This window comes from Echinops telfairi, unplaced genomic scaffold, assembly GCF_000313985.2.
Source record: "Echinops telfairi isolate 266 unplaced genomic scaffold, ASM31398v2 ScPeMD7_7424;HRSCAF=8462, whole genome shotgun sequence".
NCBI classification, from domain to species: domain Eukaryota; kingdom Metazoa; phylum Chordata; class Mammalia; order Afrosoricida; family Tenrecidae; genus Echinops; species Echinops telfairi.
Genome location: NW_022111324.1, coordinates 47,778,499 through 47,799,107, shown reverse-complemented (window position 1 = coordinate 47,799,107; position 20,609 = coordinate 47,778,499). Strand labels below are relative to the sequence as shown.

Genomic DNA, 20,609 nt, shown 5'->3' with positions numbered 1-20,609 from the left:
ATGTGACATAAGTGTTGATTTTCTCTAATTAATGGATTAAATTCAGTGCAACAGCAATAAAAAATAAATGAGACTTTTGTTTGTTTGTTTGTTTGTGTCTAAAGTTAGCTATTAAGGGAAAAAATATTTTAATACATTCAGTTGCCTCTCCCATATCATTAGGAAAGAAGCCTGGTGATGCTATGGGTCCTGTGTTGAGTTGCTAACCATGAAGTCAGTGGCTCCAACCCTGCCTTTGCTCCACAGGAAAAAGATGAGGCTACTTGCTCCCCTGAGAACCTTGGAAACCCTACAGAGGACTGTTAGCACCGACTGGATGACAGGGGGTTATTTCATTAGAAACAGCATGACCTCAGGGGAGGCCATGTGCACAGCTACTCTATGCATATCTATTCCTTGTTCCTTCATTGGCCAATAAAATGAAAGTTAAAATCTTTGGGTGGAGGAAAACAGTTTGATGATTCCTGAAAAAGTTAAACATAGAATTACCATATGACTCAGCCAAGTATAGACCCAAAAGAACTGAAAACAAGGACTAAAACAGATAGTTGTACACCAAGGTTCATAATAACCTTATTCAAAGTATTCATAATAGGAAGCAACCCAAGTGTTTGTCAGCAGATTAATCGATCCACAAAATGTGGTATATGCAATGAAATATTATTCTACCATAAAAAGAAATGCAGTTCTGATATACGTTACAACATGGATGAAAGAGTTATCGTAAGTGCAATAAGTCCTGCACAAAAGGGCAAATATGGTATGACTTCATTTATATGAAATATCTTGAATAGGCAAATTCAGAGAGACAATAGTAGGTAATGGTTAGCCAGTGCTGGAAGAATGAGAAGTTATTGCCTAATGGATATAGAACTTAGGTGATGAAAAATGTTTTAGAAATAGATACTGGTGATGGTTACACAACACTGAATTTGATTAATAACACTGAAGTGTACACTTAAAACAGTTGAAATGGCACATTCTATGTTCTATATGTTTAATGTCAAAAAATCCCCCCAAAACAAAAATGTATCTTTTAAGAAAATTTTGAGGTTTGGTTTCCATTAAAATACTCCCACGGAGAAAGATCCAGTTAGCAGGACCCTTTTTAACCTTAGCCTGGTCATTCTTTTTCACCTTGTTAATTTGCTGTTGTCTTTAAACAGATTGATATTTTTATATTATGTTCTGATTTTCTGCTTGTATTTAATAGCAATTTTGGTTCAAATTGCAAATTAAGAGACTTAGAAGACTGAAATTCAAAGAAAATCATAATCAGAGTTTCAAAGGAGGAGAAGCTAGGGAACAAAACAGAGACACGGTTGAAAGAGATATTATCTGAGAGCTACAGAACTGATGAAGGACCAATCCATCACAAATAAGGAATCCCACTGAAGCACGAGCAAACAGGTCTTGAAAAAGAAGCAATGCAGCCAAAGAAAAGAACTTTTTAAAAAGTTATTTTAAGAACCAGGGAGAAAAGAAAAGCCACTTAAAGAAGATAGTGACCCGAACAGACGAGTCAGTGGCCGTCGCTTAAGAGAGAAAGCTGTTTTCAAAATGACTCGAGAAAAGATATATCAGTTTATAATCAACTCCCCACCAAAATTAGCTTTTAACTTGAAGATATTTAAAACAAAAACATTAAAAGCAAAATATTTTCCACCGGGAGATCCTCATTTATGGAATTTCAAAAGGCGATATGTTGGAAAGAAAGACCATTATCTCAGATGCAAAGTCTAGGATACAACAAAGAATGGTATGTAAAAAAATTAGTAAATGTGTGGGTGAGTAGACTTGAATTTACACTGGTGGAAACAGTAATTTCTCACTTGCATATTCTTACAAATACATGTAACTTTCTACTGGAATATACAGTATATTTCCTATATAGAGCTATATTATAAATAATATATTGTATATATTTATTTAATGAGAACGTAAGGGTCCTAGTGACCTAGCTCGTTTTTTAAATTAAATAATAAAAACTGAAGGTTGGGAAGCTCACAGGGGCAGCTCTGTCTTCCCCACAGAGTCACTGTGTGCAAGCACTGACTGGATGGCAGTACAAGTGAAGGCCCAGGGGTCCTGCTAATGTTCTCTTAGCAAAGTGATAGTGAGTCTCTAAGGTGAACCAGAGACACATAGAAGCCATAGATGCAGAAACGTACTTTTGGCTTGCATTTAATGCTAGCCCCAATCTAAGAACAATTAGTTCTTATGACATGGCCTTGCTTGATGCTCAACCTCATGAAGAGCTCACTGATGATATGGATGCTGTAGTAAAGTATGGTAAAGAAACTAGGTGGTGTCTGGCTCTTAGAAGGAATATTGTCTGGGGTCCTAAAGGCTTGTTTTCAAACAAGCAGCCATCTAAATGAGGTATCAACTAAATCAACATGGAAAAAGTCCAAGGATTGTAAATAATACAAATCTAAAGGGGATACTATCAGCTTAAATTGTGAACACCTGGTTGCAGAACGCTATGGATGACAGCTGTGATAGTTAGGTTTATTGTGCCAACTAAGCCAATAGAAGCATGTGGGTGGAGTTTAATCAGGTTGCAGTTTGATTAGAGGATATCAAAATAAAGACAACAGCATCCCATCTCCCTCTTGCTCTCTGGTGATCAGGACCAGCGTGCTGTTGCTTTAGCTAGTTCTCTGCCTCAGCCTGTATGCTGCACTACCCATGGGCCAAGCCAACTTGTGGATCATGAAGTACAGCTTGAAGGTCCTTCGAGACCTGCTTCACCATGTTGCTGATGAGTACATGGCATGAGTTGAGGCTGGTGGATCTTGTCGCTGTGCTTCGGTTACAGACCCCATCAGGGCCTGCTTTCCTAAGCTCCCAAACTACTGGTGACTGTTGTTGACCTCCCCTGCTGTCTGCCGCCTGAGGGCAGCCTCTGCCTGCCTTGTCTAAGAGAAGACTTGCTGTCTGCTTCCTTGACCACGGACCTGGCAGCCCAGTGAGTTAAATGACTTCCAGTATATTAACTGTTCCACAAAATGAGTTTACCTGAGCCCTCTGTACTGTGGTGTGGACTAATTAGCTGTTATACTCCTTCTCTGTGTGTGTATGTATATATATATATTTATATTTATATTTATATTTTTATATATAATATAAAAAATAATATATATATAATTTATATATATATAAAAAAGTGCCCTGGTTTTGTTTCTTTAAAGAACCCTGCCTAGCACAACAGTGAAAGCCCAAAATCCATTTGCAGTGTTCATATGTGGATTAAACCCATGGTAAATCACCTTTGACCATGAACCAGGGGTGTGAATGACCTTGGTCTCATGCAGAAGGTATTGGAAAGTGGATTGTTGCAAGTGAGCTAAGTTAAAAATTACCTGTCATTTGATCTCCCTTATGATCCATTTAATTTTGTTCTACTTTCTAATATTTTCTGCTTTCTATTCTATTGAGATTTTTATCTGGTTTACTGTATCATTCTTATTTTTGTTTGTTTTTTTATATTTTTCTGTATATGAAGGCCAGGACAGGTAAATGTATATAGACAGTAACTGGATTAATGGTTCTTTGCAGGTATGGCAAGGGAGGTTAGTGGGGGAATAGGGAACTAATAATGAGTACAAGAATGAAGAAAATGTTCTAAAACTGATTGTGGTAATGATTATATAACTCTTTTGTGTGTGTGTGTGTGTGTGTGTGTGTGTGTGTCTGTGTGTGTGTGTGATTACATTTATTGGAAGGGTGAGATAAAAATTTAAATGCAAAAAAAAATTTTTAATGCCTTTTAGTTTATTGAACTTGTAAGTTAGCTGAAAACCAACTTATCTCAGGAAAGGATGAATTCTAGGTCGCTTCTGAGTAGCAAAATGTACGCAGGTTTCTCTTCAGAATGTATCTTACATTCAAGAGTCTCCTCTTTTCCACCATGGATAGATTCTTGGTTTCAGCTAATTCTCAGCAGAGGAGCAGCCTAGCACAACACCATCACCCCAAACACAGAGCATTGGAATAATCCATTTCATTTATTTATATATTTCTTCATCTCTCTTCTCATCAATTTTTCTGGTAGTCACGGCATCTTCCACGTCTCCCAATATCATATTTAAACGCTGATCATCAGCATGCAATCTTCCTGAAGCTCTCAGTCATTTCATATTTTCGCATCAATGTGTTCATCCAGGCTGAGCCTAATGAGATCCAGAGGCTCCTCAACTGCGTTGGTAGTTTGTTGCTGATCCACATCGTCCACCATGTTTGCTCAACTCTTCCTGATGTGATTAAACCATTGAATTGTATGATAGGTGAACGATATGCCAATAAAACTGTTGGGGAGGAAATAGGCACTTTACAATTTGAAGAGTAACCCCAAAGGCTAGAAATAGTGCTTACTGCTCAAACTAGTAGAGCAAAAGAAATGTTATCAGGAGAAGGGGGGGGGGGAGAAAAATAACTACCCTCCACAATGGACAATATAAAAGGCAGATAGAGACAAAAGGCACATGATGAGATGGGATAAGTAAATTCAAGTATAGATTCCCTGATAAATGGTTGCAATGAACTAAACCCATGAGCTGGAGAATATAGAGTGTATATTGCTAATTATAAAGACACACCTCAAATGTAAGAAGACGAAGCTGCGAGCAGAAAACAGAAAAGTACTCCCTCATCGTTACCTTGTGCTGTTGTAACCCAGCTACCGCCAGTGTGTGGCTTTACAGAGCAGACACGTGTTTCCCCCAGTTCTGGAAGGTAAGCATCCAAATGACAGCTACTTCCACGTAGATTCCTTCTTTGTTAGTAGCACTGGGCATTCCCGGGTGCCTTGACATCCTTTAGCTAGCAGACAGCCTTTCCGTGTGTCCATGTGTCTGCCTTCCCCTATCTCTCTGTCTAATCTGGGCTCTTTATAACAATGAAGTGATGAAATGTAGGCTTCCCCTATGGCCTCATTAACATAGCAGGTAAAAGGACCAGAAATTCAATACGTTCTTTTTTCTCTTTCTTTTCTTTTGGTATCAAGGGGTGAGAGAAACACCCTTCAGTCCATAACAAACTCACTGGAGGAGTTTTGCTATGAAGGATGCAAAAAAGGTGGGAAGGCGAGACTTCTACCTGAAGTGGCAGGGGCAGCACAGGCTGCAGCACTGAGACTGAGGGCAGAGGGGCAACACTGACACTATCATCAGAGCAGAGGGGCAACACTGAACTATGAAAGAAGAAGTCAAGGGACCGTGTGACCTGAGAACCAGAGAGAGACTTGGCTGCTGCCTGAAGAGAGGCACTGTGGTGGACAAAAGACTGTATTCTGAATGTTTTTTTGATGCTGGATTGTGGTAACCTATAACTTCCCTAATAAACTCCCATAGTCATGAGAGAAAATACAAAGAGAGAGCTGGCAGGGCAAGCAGAGGCAAGAGACATTTCTTTCTTTCTGTTTTATGACTGCTGCTAGGAGTAATCCAGTTGAGAGTGAAAATGTAATTGCATAGGAAATAGAAAAAAATTTGCTGGACCCATATCCTTGATTACGTGAAGGGGAGGGATCTAGGATCCTGTGAGGGTACAGGGGTCCCCCATACTCGGAAAAGGTCCTCGGGAGCAACTTTGTGATTGTGGAAAATAAAACAGGGGGGCACAGGGGCTGCTTATCCCAATGTCAGGACCAAGAAAGTGAATGTCTTTTCCAACGGGTATACAGAATGGGGCTTACAGAGACTTCAAAAGGCATACACGTCATATAGTGAGCATATTACGTAGTAAATGGGTAATATTATAAGTGGTAGCATAACAAACAATCAACAAGGTGAATTGTCATCTTGACCTAGTGTTAGTTGTCCTTGAACATGCCCCTGTGCCCTCCCCAAGGGAGTAATCTCTGATCAGTATCAGCAAGAGCGGTGGGAATGAGACCTCTTTCTTTTATAGCTCCTTTGACTACTCCTTAATGGAGAGCTATTGAGTGGGGGCGGGGCACATTTTCACCCTGCAGAACATGAATTTGAAAACATTTCTATCTTGGAACAATGAGGATATTTCTCAAAAATAGGGCTAGTTTTCCATGCCGGTGGTTGAGAGCATAGAAATAAGATCAAATACACTCTACAAGGTCCTCAGTTTACCACAGGGTCCAACTAATGAGAATGGTTTTAGATTAATGAACAGAAGTAACCAAAACAATTCCACTGCCATCAAGTTGATTTGGACTCACACCGCTCCTATGGGGCAGAATACAACAGCTCCCTAGTTATCTGACTTCTAACGTCACAAAGCAGGAGGAGAATCTTCTCTCCAACCTTTTCACCCATTCTGACATCAGCTGACCCTTCAGGACACTCTACTTCTCTGCTGGATTTGAGAACCTGTTGCATACAGAGCTCAAAAACCATTAAAGGTTGCAATTCAGGATCAGAAATGACCTAGGAAATAGAGGAAAGAATTAGGAGGCAAAGGACATTTATAGAGGTCTAAATATAGGCATGTACATATGTAAAGACATTTATATATAACGATAGGGAAATACATTTATGTCATAGGTTTAGTATTAAGGTAGCAGACGGACATTGGGCCTCTACTCAATAACTCCCTCGATGCAAGGACACTTTGTTCTAATAACCTGGCAGTCTGTGATGCTGACCTTCCCGACATGATCGCTGCAGACAAATGGGCGCATAAGTAATGTGAAGAAAGCTGATGGTGCCCAGGTATCAAAAGATATAGTGTCTGGGGTCTTAAAGACTTGAAGATAAACAAGCAGCCATCTAGCTAAGAAGCAACAAAGCCCACATGGAGGAAGCACACCAGCCCGTGTGATCATGAGGTGTTGATAGGATCAGGTATCAAGCACCAAAGACCAAGAACAAAAAACCATATCATTGTGAATGAGGAGGAGTGTGGAGTGCAGACCCAAAGCCCATCTGTAGACAATTGGACATCCCCTTACAGAAGAGTCACAAGGAAGAGACAAGCCAGTCAGGGTGAAGAATAGCACTGATAAAACATACAACTTCCCTCTAGTTCTTTAATGCTTCCTCCCACCCACTATCATGACCCTAATTCTACCTTACAAATCCAGCTAGACCAGAGCATGTGTGTTGGTACAGATAAGAGCTGGAAACACAGGGAATCCAGGACAGATAAGGCCCTTAAGACCAATCATGAGGGAACTGATTACAAGGAACTATATGTGACCTCCTCCCTGGTGGACGGACAACCGAAAAGTGGGTGAAGGGAGACGTCGGACAGGGCAAGATATGACAAAATAACAATTTATAAATTATCAAGGGCTCATGAGGGAGGGGGGAGCGGGGAGGGAGGGGAAAAATGAGGACCTAATACCGGGGGTTTAAGTGGAGAGAAAATGTTTTGAGAATGATGAGGGCAATGAATGTACAAATGCGCTTTACACAATTGATGTGTGTATGGAATGTGATAAGAGTTGTATGAGCCCCTAATAAAATTATTTAAAACAAAAAAAGACCAATCATGAGAGTAGCCATACCAGGAGGGCAAGGGGAAGGTGGGGGGAGAAAGGGGGAATCTATCACAATGCTCTACATATAACCCCCTCCCTGGGGGATGGGTAACAGAAAAGTGGGTGAAGGGAGACATTGATCAGTGTAAGACATGAAAAAATAATAATTTATAAATTATCAAGGGTTCATGAGGAAGGGGGGTGGGAAAATGAGCTGATACCAAGGGCTCAAGTAGAAAGAACATGTTTTGAAAATGATGATGGCAACAAATGTTCAAATGTGCTTGACACAATGGATGGATGGATTGTAGTAAGAGTTGTATGAGCCCCCAATAAAATGATTTAAACAAACAAACAAAAAAGAAAGAAATGTCTCAGGATACAGTTTTTTCATCAGGACAGCCTCTTCTGAGCCATGCTTGAAGGGAGGCCTCTCTGTCCCTTGGACCTGGTCCAGGATGGGTTCTGCCCTACTTGGGAAGTATTACAAAGGTTTCTAGTTCCACTGATAGGTGCCCAGAGCAGTAGTTCTCAACCTTCCTAATCCCACTATCCTTTAATACAGTTCCTCATGTGGTGGTGACCCACAACCATAAGATGATTTTCGTTGCTTCTTCATAACTGTAACTTTGCTACTGCTATGAATCATCATGTAAATATATCATATGTAAGATGCTTTCATCGTTACAAATTTAACATAATTAAAGCACAGTGATTAATCACAAAAACAATATATAATATATTGTGAAATATTTATTTCTAATGACAAATAAATGAAATTTTGTCTTGAAACAATGTCTTATGTGGGTAACAGTCTTCATGCTGGGTACTCATATGTGGGTGTATCTGCATGTGGGCGGACCCGCCTGGAGACAGATAGAAGAGCGGTGTCTCGGTTCCTAAGACCATGGGAAATATGTGCTTTCCGATGGTCTTAGGTGACCCCTGTGAAAGGGTCGTTCAACTCCCAAAGGGGTCATGACCCACAGGTTGAGAACCGCTGAAAAAAGGAAAGAAGTAGGAGGTAAAAGCTAGCTATGGATATATAAAGACATATATGTATGTGTGTAAACATATTAATATACAAAGATAGGGATATCAGTCTATGTATATATATTTATATGTTAAAGTATTATGTAGCAGACAGACTTTGGGCCTCTACTGAAGTCTTTCCTCAACACAAGAACACTTTGTTATAATAATGTGGCATTGTGTGATACTCACCTTCCTGACAGGAGAGCTGAAGACAAAATGGGTGCATAAGCAAATACAGTGAAGAAGGCTGATGGTGCCTGACTTTTAAAAGATATAGTGTCTAGGTTCTTAAAGACTTGGCGTTAAACAAGTGACCATCTAGCAAGAAAGGAACAAAAGCCACATGGAAGAAGCATACCAGCCGGTAAGATCATGAGATGTTGACAGGATCCGGTATCAGAAGATCAAAAACAAGCCATCATTGTTGTGAAGGAGAGAGGTCAGAGTGGAGACCCAAAGCCCATCTGTTGATAATCTGAAACTCCCTCACAGAAGGGAACACAGAAGGGACAACTCATCCAGGGTTAACACATACATTCCTCTGGTTCTTTGATGCTTCCTCCCCACACTATCATGGCCCCAGTTGCACCCCTCAAGTCCTGCTAGACTGGCGTATGTACGATAAGAGCTTTCCACAGGAGGAATCTAGGATAGATAAGCCCCTCAGAAACAGTAATGAGAGTAACGATTCCATGAGGGTACAGGGAGGGAGGGAGAGAAGGGGGGAAAGGGAATTGATAGTAATGATGGATGGATAACCCCACTAGAGGGGAACAAACAGCAGAACTGTGGGTGAAGGGATATATCAGACTATAAGATATGAAAATATATATATATATAATTTATTAAGGGTTCACAAGGGTGGTAGGGTGGGGAGGGAAGGAATAAGGAGGAGTTGCTATCAAGGGGCTGAAGCAGAAAGAAAATGTTTTGAAAAGTATGATGGCAGCCTCTGTACAAGTTAGCTTGATATATTTGGTTTATAGATTGCTATATCTGTAAGAGCCCCCAGTAAAATGATCAATTTAAAAAAAATAGACCAATATGACCTGAGGATGTTATCAATAACCAAATGGCGCCTTGGCGGAAAAAAGGTTCCCTACCCCTATAAGGGAATAGAGCCCAATTGTGCCTTAGATGGACTCCACCCTACTTTTTTGCTCCCTAACTCTAACTACTTTAGACTCTTAATTAGTTCTTCTGCTGCTTGTTTCCATCCATGTTTCCAGCAAGTCTACGCATGCTCGTATTTTTTCATGCATTAGTTTATCCACAATTCTCTGTTGTGACAAATTCACAGGCCATCTACGTGGCACAAATGCTTTGGGTTCAAGTACTATCTGGAAAACGGGCGGTTTGAAAGCCATTCAGCTGTGCCGCAGAAGAAAAGACTCAGTGATTTCCTGCATTCATGATTGCAGCCAAGAACGAAGCCATCTATTCCGTAAAGCCTGGGCTCACGTTGCTAGTTGACTTAATAGCAACCAACAACAGCATGCCGGTGCTGTCACGTCTGGGGCAGCTTTCAGCTACCCTCTATGAGAGGGCGGAGTCACCTCTCAGGAGGGATGGTAAGACAGCATCCCACTTCAGGGAGTGAGTTGGTTTAAGTTCGGTAGTGCTTGTAAGATGAGGGGGTTTCCTAAACTCAGCATGGGGGGCCGTGGGGGGCTCCGTGAGAGCTTTCCTGCCTTCCAGGCCGGAGACTCAGATTCAATTCCCAAACAACGCACCTAGGCACAACCACAAGGCTTCTCTCAGAGGTGCCCAGCTGTCCCCAGTGCTGCCAAACAGAGATGGACTGACGATGATCTACTTCTCACAGCCAACCCATGAAAACCCTACGGATAATACTGGTCCCCAACCGATCATAAGGACAGTCTAGGACAAGACAGCCTTCCACTGTGCCTGGTTCCCACAACCCAGGGGCTCTCTTCGCAGCAGTAACAACTCTCATGGGCTCACAATGGAGGGAAGAAATACAGAAAAATTTAAATGATACCATTCAAACAGAACCGTTTGGGTGCTAAGTGCTGAGCAAAGGTAAAGCTATTGATGATAGAGTTGGTTTTAAGTTTCCCCTTAAGAAAATAACGCTTGAGTTGAGCTCTGTACTTGTTTTCTATTGCTGTAGAGCAAATGGCCATCAACTCGGTGCTTAAAACAGCACACATTCATGAGTTCATCATTTCTGTGGCCCAGACACAAGGGAGTTGGGTGTCCCCAAGCTGAAACCAAGGTGTTGGCTAATATTGTGACCTCCTCCGAGGCTCGGGCTCACCTTCCAATCTTATCCAAGTTGTTGGCAGAAGGGCTTCGTGCCTCGCTGTGGCATCCAGGACTGAGGCCCCATTTCCTTGCAGCTCCCCCAAGGCCCCCCTGTCCCAGCAGAGTAGATTACTTCTGCCAAGGCTTCAGGAAAATTGCTCTAACGCAAAGAATCACTTTGTGTAACCTAACCAAGGGCGTAACCGTCCCACCAGATTCGCACGGTCTGCCCACACTCAGCGGCAGGGGATCCTAGAGAGTGCTGTGGATTGGATTATGTTTCCTAAAACCGTGTGCTGAGACTCCTAAACCGTATGTGCCAGAGTCCACTCAACAAGGATAGATGTAGCTGTGGCTGCGATCTCAGTTGGCAGTAGGTTTCTTTGGTATGTTCGTGAGGGTAGACCAGGGTAGGTTCCCTGGAACCACTCCTCTACGAGGCAGAAAAGGGGCAATAGGCATGGAGTGCAAAGAAGCACAGCTGAGGAAGGACTGGTGACATGTAGAGAGCACCAAGAAACCGGGGAGGAGACACTAAGGAAATAAGGATGTATTTCCTTAATACCCAGAATGGACAAAGAGAGGCTTCGCCCGGAGCCAGGGCTCTAAATACAGACTCCTATCCTCCTCATGTGAGAAAATAAAGTCTTGTTTGCTAACGCCACTGCCTTGTGGTCCTTATGTTTCATCAACACTAGGAAGCAAAGATACAGGGCATGTATGCCAGAGGATGGGAATCTTAAAGGGGTCGTGTTAGAATTCTGTCTACCAAAATCTGAATAATAAATTAAAATAACCTCAGTGAAGCGTAGATTCAAAGATGGGAGATGAATGTTCTAGAAAGAGGGGATGGTACTTACAAAAACCATGGAAGCCTCTGGAAGCATGCTTGCTCTAGTGGCATGATTGTTCAAGAAAAATGGAAGAGCCCATCAACAGTAAAATGGATAAACAAATGGAATACTATTCAACAATAAAATACTGGAAACAATGGAATACTATTCAACAATACAAACTAAGAATCTGGGAAGCATCTCATAACATGGATGATGTGGAGAGCATCAGACTGAGTGAAATAAGCCCATCACAAAAGGACAAACAGTGTATGAGACCCCCATTGTGAAAAGGTTTTCATACAAAAAGAAGCATTCTTGTATGGTTGCCAAGAATAGGAGGGGAAAGGAGGAAGGGTAAGTCACTAACGAGAGGGCAGATGCACATGAACTTGGGTGAAGGGGAAGACAGTATCTAATGAGAGGGAGGTTGACAAAAAGTGGAGATAAGGAATGACAGGAGTGCAAGAAGTAAATACTATTATATACACAAGCCTGCAATGAACGTGATCTATACTGAGGGTACCACGGACGGCTAAAGGGACACACCGATCTGTCTCGGAAGAAGTCTGACCATTTGGGGGAAATGCAGAGTCTCCTGGGAATGAGGTGGTGGCTGGGCCACCTTGAGGAATGGAGGCTGCTGCTCCTATCCCCAGTGATCCTGCTGGACCATGTCAACGTGTCAGTACACGAACAGTGTTGGGGAATATAAATGCCTCAAAGCTGGAGCATTATGTCTTCCCACAGTATTAAGAGGGACTTAAATCACGTTTCTTTGGGGAACATCTCTTGCATTTGGGGAACAAAATAAAGTCTGAAGGTGCAAGATCAGCACTGTAGGATGGATGCGGTAAGATTTCCCCACAAAATTCTCACAGGACAGCCCTGGCTACTCGTGAATAATGAGCTGGTCTTCTCATACAGTCATATCAGACTGAAAAGAAATGACTCCAATGCTGTGACAGTTACATAATCATGTCAATTTGAGGATTCAGAGTGAAGGGATAGAGTCTAGCCTGTCAATCAGATAGTAGCTTGTGGGGTTAAAGGGAAGAGGGAACTCCACAAAACATCACAGGTTTGGTAGGCGCAATTGTACAGCGATAATAAGTAGAGATTATAGTAAAGTCATAGAGAGCATGAGAGTTAAAGGGTGGAGGTAATGGAGTTAGATGCAATTCATGGTAGCATTGCTCACCTCAGCCCCACTTGATGGTCCTCATGGAGGGGGCTTAGCCGTCAGAGTAGAAGCCGCTGCCTCATCCTCCTTAGCCACCTTCTCCAGCCACCCTCCTGAGAACCAGGGAGCCTCATTATTTATTGCTAACCACGCATCATATTACTTTAGGGGGATACATCACAGCATCATGCATCATAGAGAGGGGCAATACAATTCACAACAACCTGCGTCATAGGGAGGGATTGCAACATAGGTAATACAAGCAATAGAAGGGGGATGACCTAGTCATGTAAGAGTGGTCCCAGGCTTGCCTATGGGCACTGCTTCAAGGGAACAATAACAGAAAGCAATGGGCCCTATTTGTTATGGGATAAACAGTGGTGTCTGCTGATACCTCTCAGTGAGAATGACTCCCAATCCATTCTTGATGGCTGATGTTAAGGAGAATAACCTCTGACCTACTTTCGCTGCCTAGTGAACAATCATTGGCTCCCCAGACTCTGAATTCTTCAAGGGAGGGGCTGTCCTCTGAGCTCTGTGTCCTAAGTGCTCACAGTGCCTGATAACACACAGTGGGTGCTCAGCAAGTATGCAGTGTGAGTTTTCAGCCCTTATTTCTTTGAGCTCCTGGGTGGGCAAAAGATTAACAGGCTGCCTACTGAAAAGCTGGGATCCACCAAGGGGCACTTTGAAGAAAGGCCTGATGATCTAGTTCCCAAAAAGTCAGCCACTGAAAATCCAAGGAAGCGCCAGTCTGCTCCGGCACACAGCGGGTGGCCAGGCCAGGCTGGATGGAGTCCATGGGAACCCGTGAGCTGCAGATGACAGCATGGATCCACCTGCAGACGAGGGGGCTCAGAGAGGTGAGGCAGACTAGCAAAAGAAACTCCATCTTCGTAAACTGCCCGTTCCTCCTCCCATCTCAGAAAGTTGACTGCTGGCTGACCTGCCTGTTCTCCCTCCTCGGATGGGACAGTCTCTGCTGGGAATTCATTTTAGAATGTTCTCCCAGGTTCTGGACACTACAATTAGGTTCAATTATTCTTCAATATATCGTTTGTTCTGATTCAATATTGTTCCCTTGAATGTTGTAATCTGAATGGTGTAGTTAATCTTGTCATGATAACCAAAATGTTACAATATAATTTTGTTATGGTAACCAGGATGTTATAATCAATTTTGGTATTGTTTCTTTTATGATAAGGATCGTACCTTGTAATGCATTCTTACTCTTCTTTAAGTTACAATTAATCCATTAATTTTGCTTTCTGCTTCTGTTCATGCTTGCTTGAACCCTCTACAGGTGATAAATGAGTTTTGCAGCCTCAAAGATGGACTGAGATGTGGAATCGCTTTTAGATTCCAGCAGTCCGGTTATAACCAAATAAGGACTCTTCTACATTTCAAGACATGATAGTGGCTGTCATTTATTCGAATCTGCAACAGCGGTATGGAGTAAGTTATCCTGCGTCACAGATCGTGGGAGCGGAGGGGAAGGTTCTGATTCACTCCAGTGGGAATCCCAAGCCCAAGCCTCGGAGCCTGAGGAGATGAGAAGCAGATCAGGAAGCTGCAGAGAGACCACGATGCTCTGCAGTGACTCAGAGCAGTATTTCGTAAGGGCACCAACAAAAGCCCCACTGACGTGGGGTCCACTCCTAGTGAAGTCCACTTTTGAAGCTGAGTAGAATTGAGCCCACGGCGTTTCTAATGCTGTCTCTATGGCAGTGCGTTTGTTTTTGTTTTGGGAACCGTTAAGAAATCGCCACCGCTTTCTTCCATCGAGTGGGTCCCAACCACTAGCCTCTCAGTTAACAAGGGCTCCGTATGTTGGGCAAAAGGGACTGTGCAATGAAATTACCACGTCACCGTGCATCCTCGAAAGAGATCCCAGCAGGCCCGTGGATCTACACGGCGATTCCTCTCGAGTACTCCTGCTCCACGCCAGCCACCTCTTCTTTTAGGGCTCCCAGCCGCGCGGATGTCCAGCCCCCCAATTTGGGGTGGTTCTACATTTTGCAGAAGTCCCAACCAGTTTAAGCATAAGCGGATCGAAGTGGCGCGGACCAGGAGGTCGGAGGGGGCGGGGTGGGGGTGCTGCAGACCTGCCCCGATCGATCGGGCACCCCGCACCGCGGCTGCTGCGCCCGCCCCCCGCCGGGCTCCCAACGGGAGGGAGAAGGGGCGGGGCGCACAGCGACCCTGCCCTGCGGCCCCGCCCCCGTCGCGCTCCGCGGCGCATTGTGGGATCCGTGCGCTTGAGTGGCGGTGGAGGACGCGGGGCTCGATCATGGGGATCCAGCCGGTGAGACCCTTACTCCACGCCGCGCGCCAGGCGGCCTCGCCTCCTCGGCCTCTGGGCACTCGTGCCCCGCGCCGGGGGCTCTCCCTGCAGACCCCGCCCCCGCAGGGCTCTGGACCCGCCCTGGATGCCCGGGGCAGGGTACCGCTCGCTTCTCCCGGGTGGGGACCCTGCTCAGTTTACTCCTCGGACCCCCGGCTGGCTTCCACCAGGGAGCTCAAGGTCGCCCCCCATCGGGCGGCTGGCGGGGCGGGGACGGTCGCCACCCATGCCCCGAGCGCTTGACCAGCCTGGCGGTCGCGCTGCCTCCTCTACCCGCAGAGCCCGGTGCTGCTGACCTCCCTGGGGGTGGGCCTCTTGTCTCTGCTCGGCCTGGCTCTGGGCTCCTACCTGATTCGGAGGTCCCGCCGGCCGCGAGTCACTCTCCTGGACCCTAATGAGAAGTACCTGCTGCGACTGCTAGACAAGACGGTAAGCAGTGAGGAAGGGGTCGGGCTGGCGGAAAGTGGCAGAACTGCCCCGGGTGGGAAGCAGACAACACCCAGGGCAGCGTCTGAGGGGGGTGGGAAGCCCCCGCGGGGCCTGGTGGCGCCCGTCCAGCTTGGTCATCCACATTGTCATCCTTCCTTCAGACTGTGAGCCACAACACCAAGAGGTTCCGCTTCGCGCTGCCCACCGCCCACCACGTTCTGGGACTGCCTGTGGGTAAGGAAGTGTGGCACTGGACTCCAGTGGGCCACTCCCCGAACACGTGCTCTTTCCCATAGCTGGGCCCCTCTGGGGTGTGGTTCCTGCGCCCCCAGCCATCTTTGATACTCAGCCGTCTTCCATCCTCCCCGCATGATTTGCTCATACCACCCCCCTGAGCAAGCGCTGACTGGTTTTCCCACGGCCCAGACCCTCGGCCCATCTGCTTTTGCTAAGGTCCTGGCAGTAATGGAGAAGTTTCTCCAGGGAGGGACTTATGAGGAAGCCAGGCTCAAAGAAGTGAATCCTCCCTGCCCGGTCGTTCTTGGGCTCCACATGCTCCTTTCTCTAAAACCTCCCTGAGGGTTTTGAAAGCTGGAAGGCGCACAGCAGATCCGCAGGCCACCCTTACAGAGCTCCCTGCCTGATCCCCAGGCCAACACGTGTACCTGTCTGCCCGAATCAACGGCAGCCTGGTCATCAGGCCGTACACTCCTGTCACCAGTGATGAGGACCGTGGCTACGTGGACCTTGTTATCAAGGTGAGGCAGTAGAAAGGAACTCCCAGGATCTCTTTATACCACCCTTAGTAGGATTAGTGGAAACGTCCCAGATTTATTTGATAGCAAGAGAAGACATGTCCTTTGTTGCTCTGAACAAAACCTGTGGTGCGGGGTTGGGGGAAGACAGCAGGTGTGGAGTCTGTGCTACGGCCTCCAGCCTATGGGCTGCTCTGGCCATAGGGTACTCAGAAACCAGTGACATTCCAAATAAGATATTGTCCATTTTGTCTGATCAGGTCTACCTAAAGGATGTACACCCCAAATTTCCTGAGGGAGGGAAGATGTCTCAGTACCTGGATAGCCTGAGGATTGGGGATGTGGTGGAGTTCCGGGGACCAAGTGGATTGCTCACTTATGCTGGGAAAGGTAATGGCCTCTCTTCTCCTAAGGCCTATATTGTCCAGCTCGACATGACACGGAAGGGTTTGCAGCTGAATTCACCAGCTATCCCAGCTGTGAAGATTACTAAAACAAACATGTTTCCTCCCACTCTGATCCCCAGCCTTCAAAGTCTCACACCTCTGGATGAGCTGTGGAGCTAGCCAGAGAGAGCTTTCAGCCCTTCCCTTGGGGGCAGCGGGGTGCATTAGCAAGCCTCTGGGGTTCTTCTAGCCACTTGAGAACATTGATTCACACCTGGCGCTTTGCCTGTCCTCCTGGAGAGGGGGTGACCTCTCTAACAGAAGCAGCTGGTGACTCAACAGATAGCTCTGGCTTGCATTGTCCGTCCGATATAGTATTTGTCAGGGCTAGCTAGCTCAACGCCGGCCTCCACCCAGGTTCCAGAATCAGATTTCAGTAGCAGCTGCTGAGCGGGCTTGGGACATCAGTTCACTTCTCTACTTGTTTTCTTAGTTCCCTGTATTAACTGTATCCTTCCTCCCTGCTCTTCCCTCGGCTCCTCAGGGAATTTTCACATTCAGCCCAACAAGAAATCTCCCCCAGAACGCCGAGGGGCAAACCAACTGGGAATGATTGCCGGCGGGACAGGTTGGTGTCACTTGAGGGGCCACTCTCTCTCACCACTGTTGATTGTTACCATGCAGACTTACAAGTGGCATGTGCAAGGTCTGGTCATTGCCGCCAAGCTGTTCATCAGGGACTCCCAGCAATGCCTGGTGCTCCCCAGTACCTGAACAACAAAACCACACACAGGTAGAAGATAAAAAGAAAACTTGCCAAAACCAGAGAAATAAATCAAATGGCCTCTCTCATGGATTTTAAATTGAACAGATCTAATAATTTTTACAGACGTGTAGACCAAAGCAGCTAGAAATGGTAGTCTAGTCGGGAAGAAAGAAAATTAACATCGGGGCACTACTGTGTATTGCACACTGTGCTAGTCACTTTACGTATGTCTCTGAAGCAGGCATTTGTCTTCCCATTTTACAGATGAGAAAGTAGAGGTTCTGAGGGGTTCTTTGGGAACCTTCCCAGGGGGAAGATTCTCCAGGGGGTTATTTAAGTGGTGATGAGCAGAAGCAGGATTTGTCTGTCTGAATCCAAAGCACTTGCAGGTCACCACTGCAAATGCAGTGACTCATTATTGAGTCAGTAGATACATGTAGTCATCCATGACCATCCTAGACTCCTAGGGACTTTTAGAAGCAGGGTCTTTGAGCAGTTCCTTAAAAGAATTTTTTTTAATGAATTTAGGTAAATATTGAGGGTACCCACAGTTCAAGCATGATTTGCAGTGAGTTTGGGGCAAATGACATATCTGTCCAGAAACATAGGTGTTAACAGAATACCAAGGAGAAGAGGCCAGAGGATTAAGCAGCATAGCGAATGTATAGAGTTAAGATGACAGTGGTCAGCTAAGGAGCAGAGGCAGGGGAGAGAGTGTGACCGCCTTATCTCACTAAGAGCTATCTTTGGGCAGGGATCACCCCGATGCTACAACTGATCCGGGCCATCCTGAAAGACCCTGAAGATCCAACCCAGTGCTTCCTGCTTTTTGCCAACCAGGTTCGTTTGCTTTTCTCAGTCCTGAGACTTCAGAGCTGCTCTATGGATGGAACTGAAATGCCCCAACGAGCCCACCTGACCCAGTGTGTTCTCTCCTCTGCCTAAAGTCCCCCCCCTGTTCAAGGAGAGGACCCTCGACTCTAAATAAGGAAGAGACAGAACATTGGGTCAGATTTCTTCCCAGGTCTCCAAGAAAAGAAGAAAACATTTAAGAAAAAGAGTCCCAAGACAAGAAACTTGTGTCTCCTTGGGAAACACGTTGTGTGTGGTGGCCTTGAGTTGGTTCTGACTCATCATGACACCATGTGACGGAGTGGAAATGCCCCATAGGGTGCCTTGGGGTTCCTGGGAAGACCCTCAGTAAGATGGCTTGACACAGTGGCTGCTACCACAGGCTGACACATAACCTCTTGACATGTGTGTCCGTGAAGCAGGTGCTTCTTTGCCTTCCCGTTTTATAGATGGAGGTACAGGACCCGACAACCTTGCTGTGAGTTGGAGCTGCCTCATTGGTGCCCAACAACAATCTTCATGGAAGTAGATTGCTAGATCTTTCCTCCTGCGGCGTGGCTGCTCTGTTCAAACCGCCAACCCTTCGTGAACAGCTAACGGCTTAACCGTTGCACCACCAGGGGCCTCCCCCGGTTAAAGAGTCTATTACTTCAACCTGTGTAGATGGGGCCCTGGTGAGCCGTTTGAACCCACCAGCTGCTCCTCGGGAGAAAGATGAGGCTTTCTACTCTCGTGAAGATCTACGGTCTTGGAAACCCCAGAGGCAGTTCTGCCCTAACCGACAGTGTCTCTGCGAGTGGGTTCCGACCCGAGGGCAGTGAGTTGAGGACTGGGTAGATAATGTGTGTTTCTCTCCCCTTCCCCGAATCTTAACTGCCTAAAAGGACGATCAGGTCTTTCTAATTTCTTGGACCTTTGGTTATTCTTGTTCTCTTAGGTGGAAAGTGGTTATAGAAGAGAATTTCAGTGTGTGTGTGGGGGGGAGGGGGCTGGGAAGGTTCCCAAAGACTTTGTCTCCCCTTTTCGTTTCAGACTGAAAAGGACATAATCTTGCGGGAGGACTTGGAGGAACTACAGGCCCAATATCCCAGTCGCTTTAAGCTCTGGTTCACTCTGGATCAGCCCCCGAGAGGTACCCTCCACACTGCAGGACATCCCATGCCCCTCATCACAATCGAGGCCATGCTCCTCGGCGAGTGCTGCCAAGTCTAAGTGCACACACACACACTAGTCCCCTGGGCCTTTTCCTTCCTCTTCCCGTTCTCATTCCTGGTGGGTGGCAGATATGATTGTGCTGTGCAGTCTGGGCCTGAGGCAGGCTGAATATACCCCTCCAGGGCTGGGGGGTGGGCTTATTATACCTGACTTGTGCTGGGGGCGGGCTGAGTATACTCCTCCAGTGCTGGGAGGAGCTGAGTATACCTCTTCTGTGCTGGCAGTAGGCTGAGTATCACCCTCCAGTTCTGTGGGATGGACTAAGTATAACACCCACCCCCCCCAGTTATAGGGGTGGGCTGAGTGTACATCTCAGTACCTCCTAGAGTGCCCTCCTGGTCCATCCCCACTGGCACATCCCCAAGGCCCCCTGACCCCCTGCCAGCATGTGTTTAGAATGCCAGTCCTTTCCTCTCCCTTATACTTTAGATTGGGCCTACAGCAAGGGCTTTGTGACTGCCAACATGATCCAGGAGCACCTGCCTGCCCCAGGAAGTGACGTGTTGATCCTGCTCTGCGGACCACCTCCAATGGTGCAGCTGGCCTGCCATCCCAACTTGGACAAACTGGGCTACTCACCAAAGATGCAGTTCACTTACTGAGCGCCCTCCAGCTTCCCTGGCCCCATTCCCTGCCGTTGTCCCCAGTCCGGGCCCAACTGCTATAAGCCCTGGGGCCCTTATAGAATTAGCCTTTTGTGTCTTACTCTGGCGCTAAAATCAAAACACTATCTGCAGGGCCCACATCCCTCCTGCCCATGGAAGAGGACTAAATGGAAAGTGAGTCCCTGGAAGGCCCTCCAGCTCTCCCTGTGATACGAGGTCCCCATCCCGCCCATGGGGTCAGAAAGAAGGGAGCATGCACATGTATTCCAAGACTGGCGAGTCCTTTGATAGTGTTACAGGCTCACTTACTCTGTGATGAAAGGCACAATCCCTACAGTGACTTCACTTAATATTTGGTGCTTCACTCATAGGCAGGTTCGACATGGATAAGTGCAAGTTGAGCAAAAGACTATCAAAGTAGTGAGATCATAGGAGAAGAGAGAATTTCTTCAGGTCTCCAGGCCTCAGGGAAAAGGAGG

At 46.0% G+C, this 20,609-nt stretch overlaps 1 protein-coding gene and 1 pseudogene across 1 annotated transcript; one reads left to right on the top strand and one right to left on the bottom strand.

Moving 5' to 3' along the window:
* Nucleotides 1-3,935: 3,935 nt before the first annotated feature.
* On the bottom strand, nt 3,936-4,240 carry LOC101664620 (annotated as a pseudogene).
* Nucleotides 4,241-15,057: 10,817 nt separating this feature from the next.
* LOC101638548 (NADH-cytochrome b5 reductase 1) lies at nt 15,058-20,603 on the top strand. Its single transcript, XM_004699816.2, has 9 exons — nt 15,058-15,083; nt 15,402-15,551; nt 15,713-15,785; nt 16,203-16,309; nt 16,567-16,696; nt 17,237-17,320; nt 18,213-18,298; nt 19,343-19,442; nt 19,955-20,603. The coding sequence occupies exons 1-9, from the start codon at nt 15,069-15,071 to the stop codon at nt 20,125-20,127; spliced, it is 918 nt and encodes a 305-aa protein (XP_004699873.1). The 5' UTR covers nt 15,058-15,068; the 3' UTR covers nt 20,128-20,603.
* Nucleotides 20,604-20,609: the final 6 nt, after the last annotated feature.

What these genes read in the sequence shown, in the direction of transcription:
- LOC101638548 (XM_004699816.2), top strand. An exon ending in TGCGACTGCTAGACAAGACG is followed by an intron (nt 15,552 to 15,712) that starts GTAAGCAGTGAG and finishes TCCTTCCTTCAG; the next exon opens with ACTGTGAGCCACAACACCAA. An exon ending in TCCTGCTTTTTGCCAACCAG is followed by an intron (nt 18,299 to 19,342) that starts GTTCGTTTGCTT and finishes TTTTCGTTTCAG; the next exon opens with ACTGAAAAGGACATAATCTT.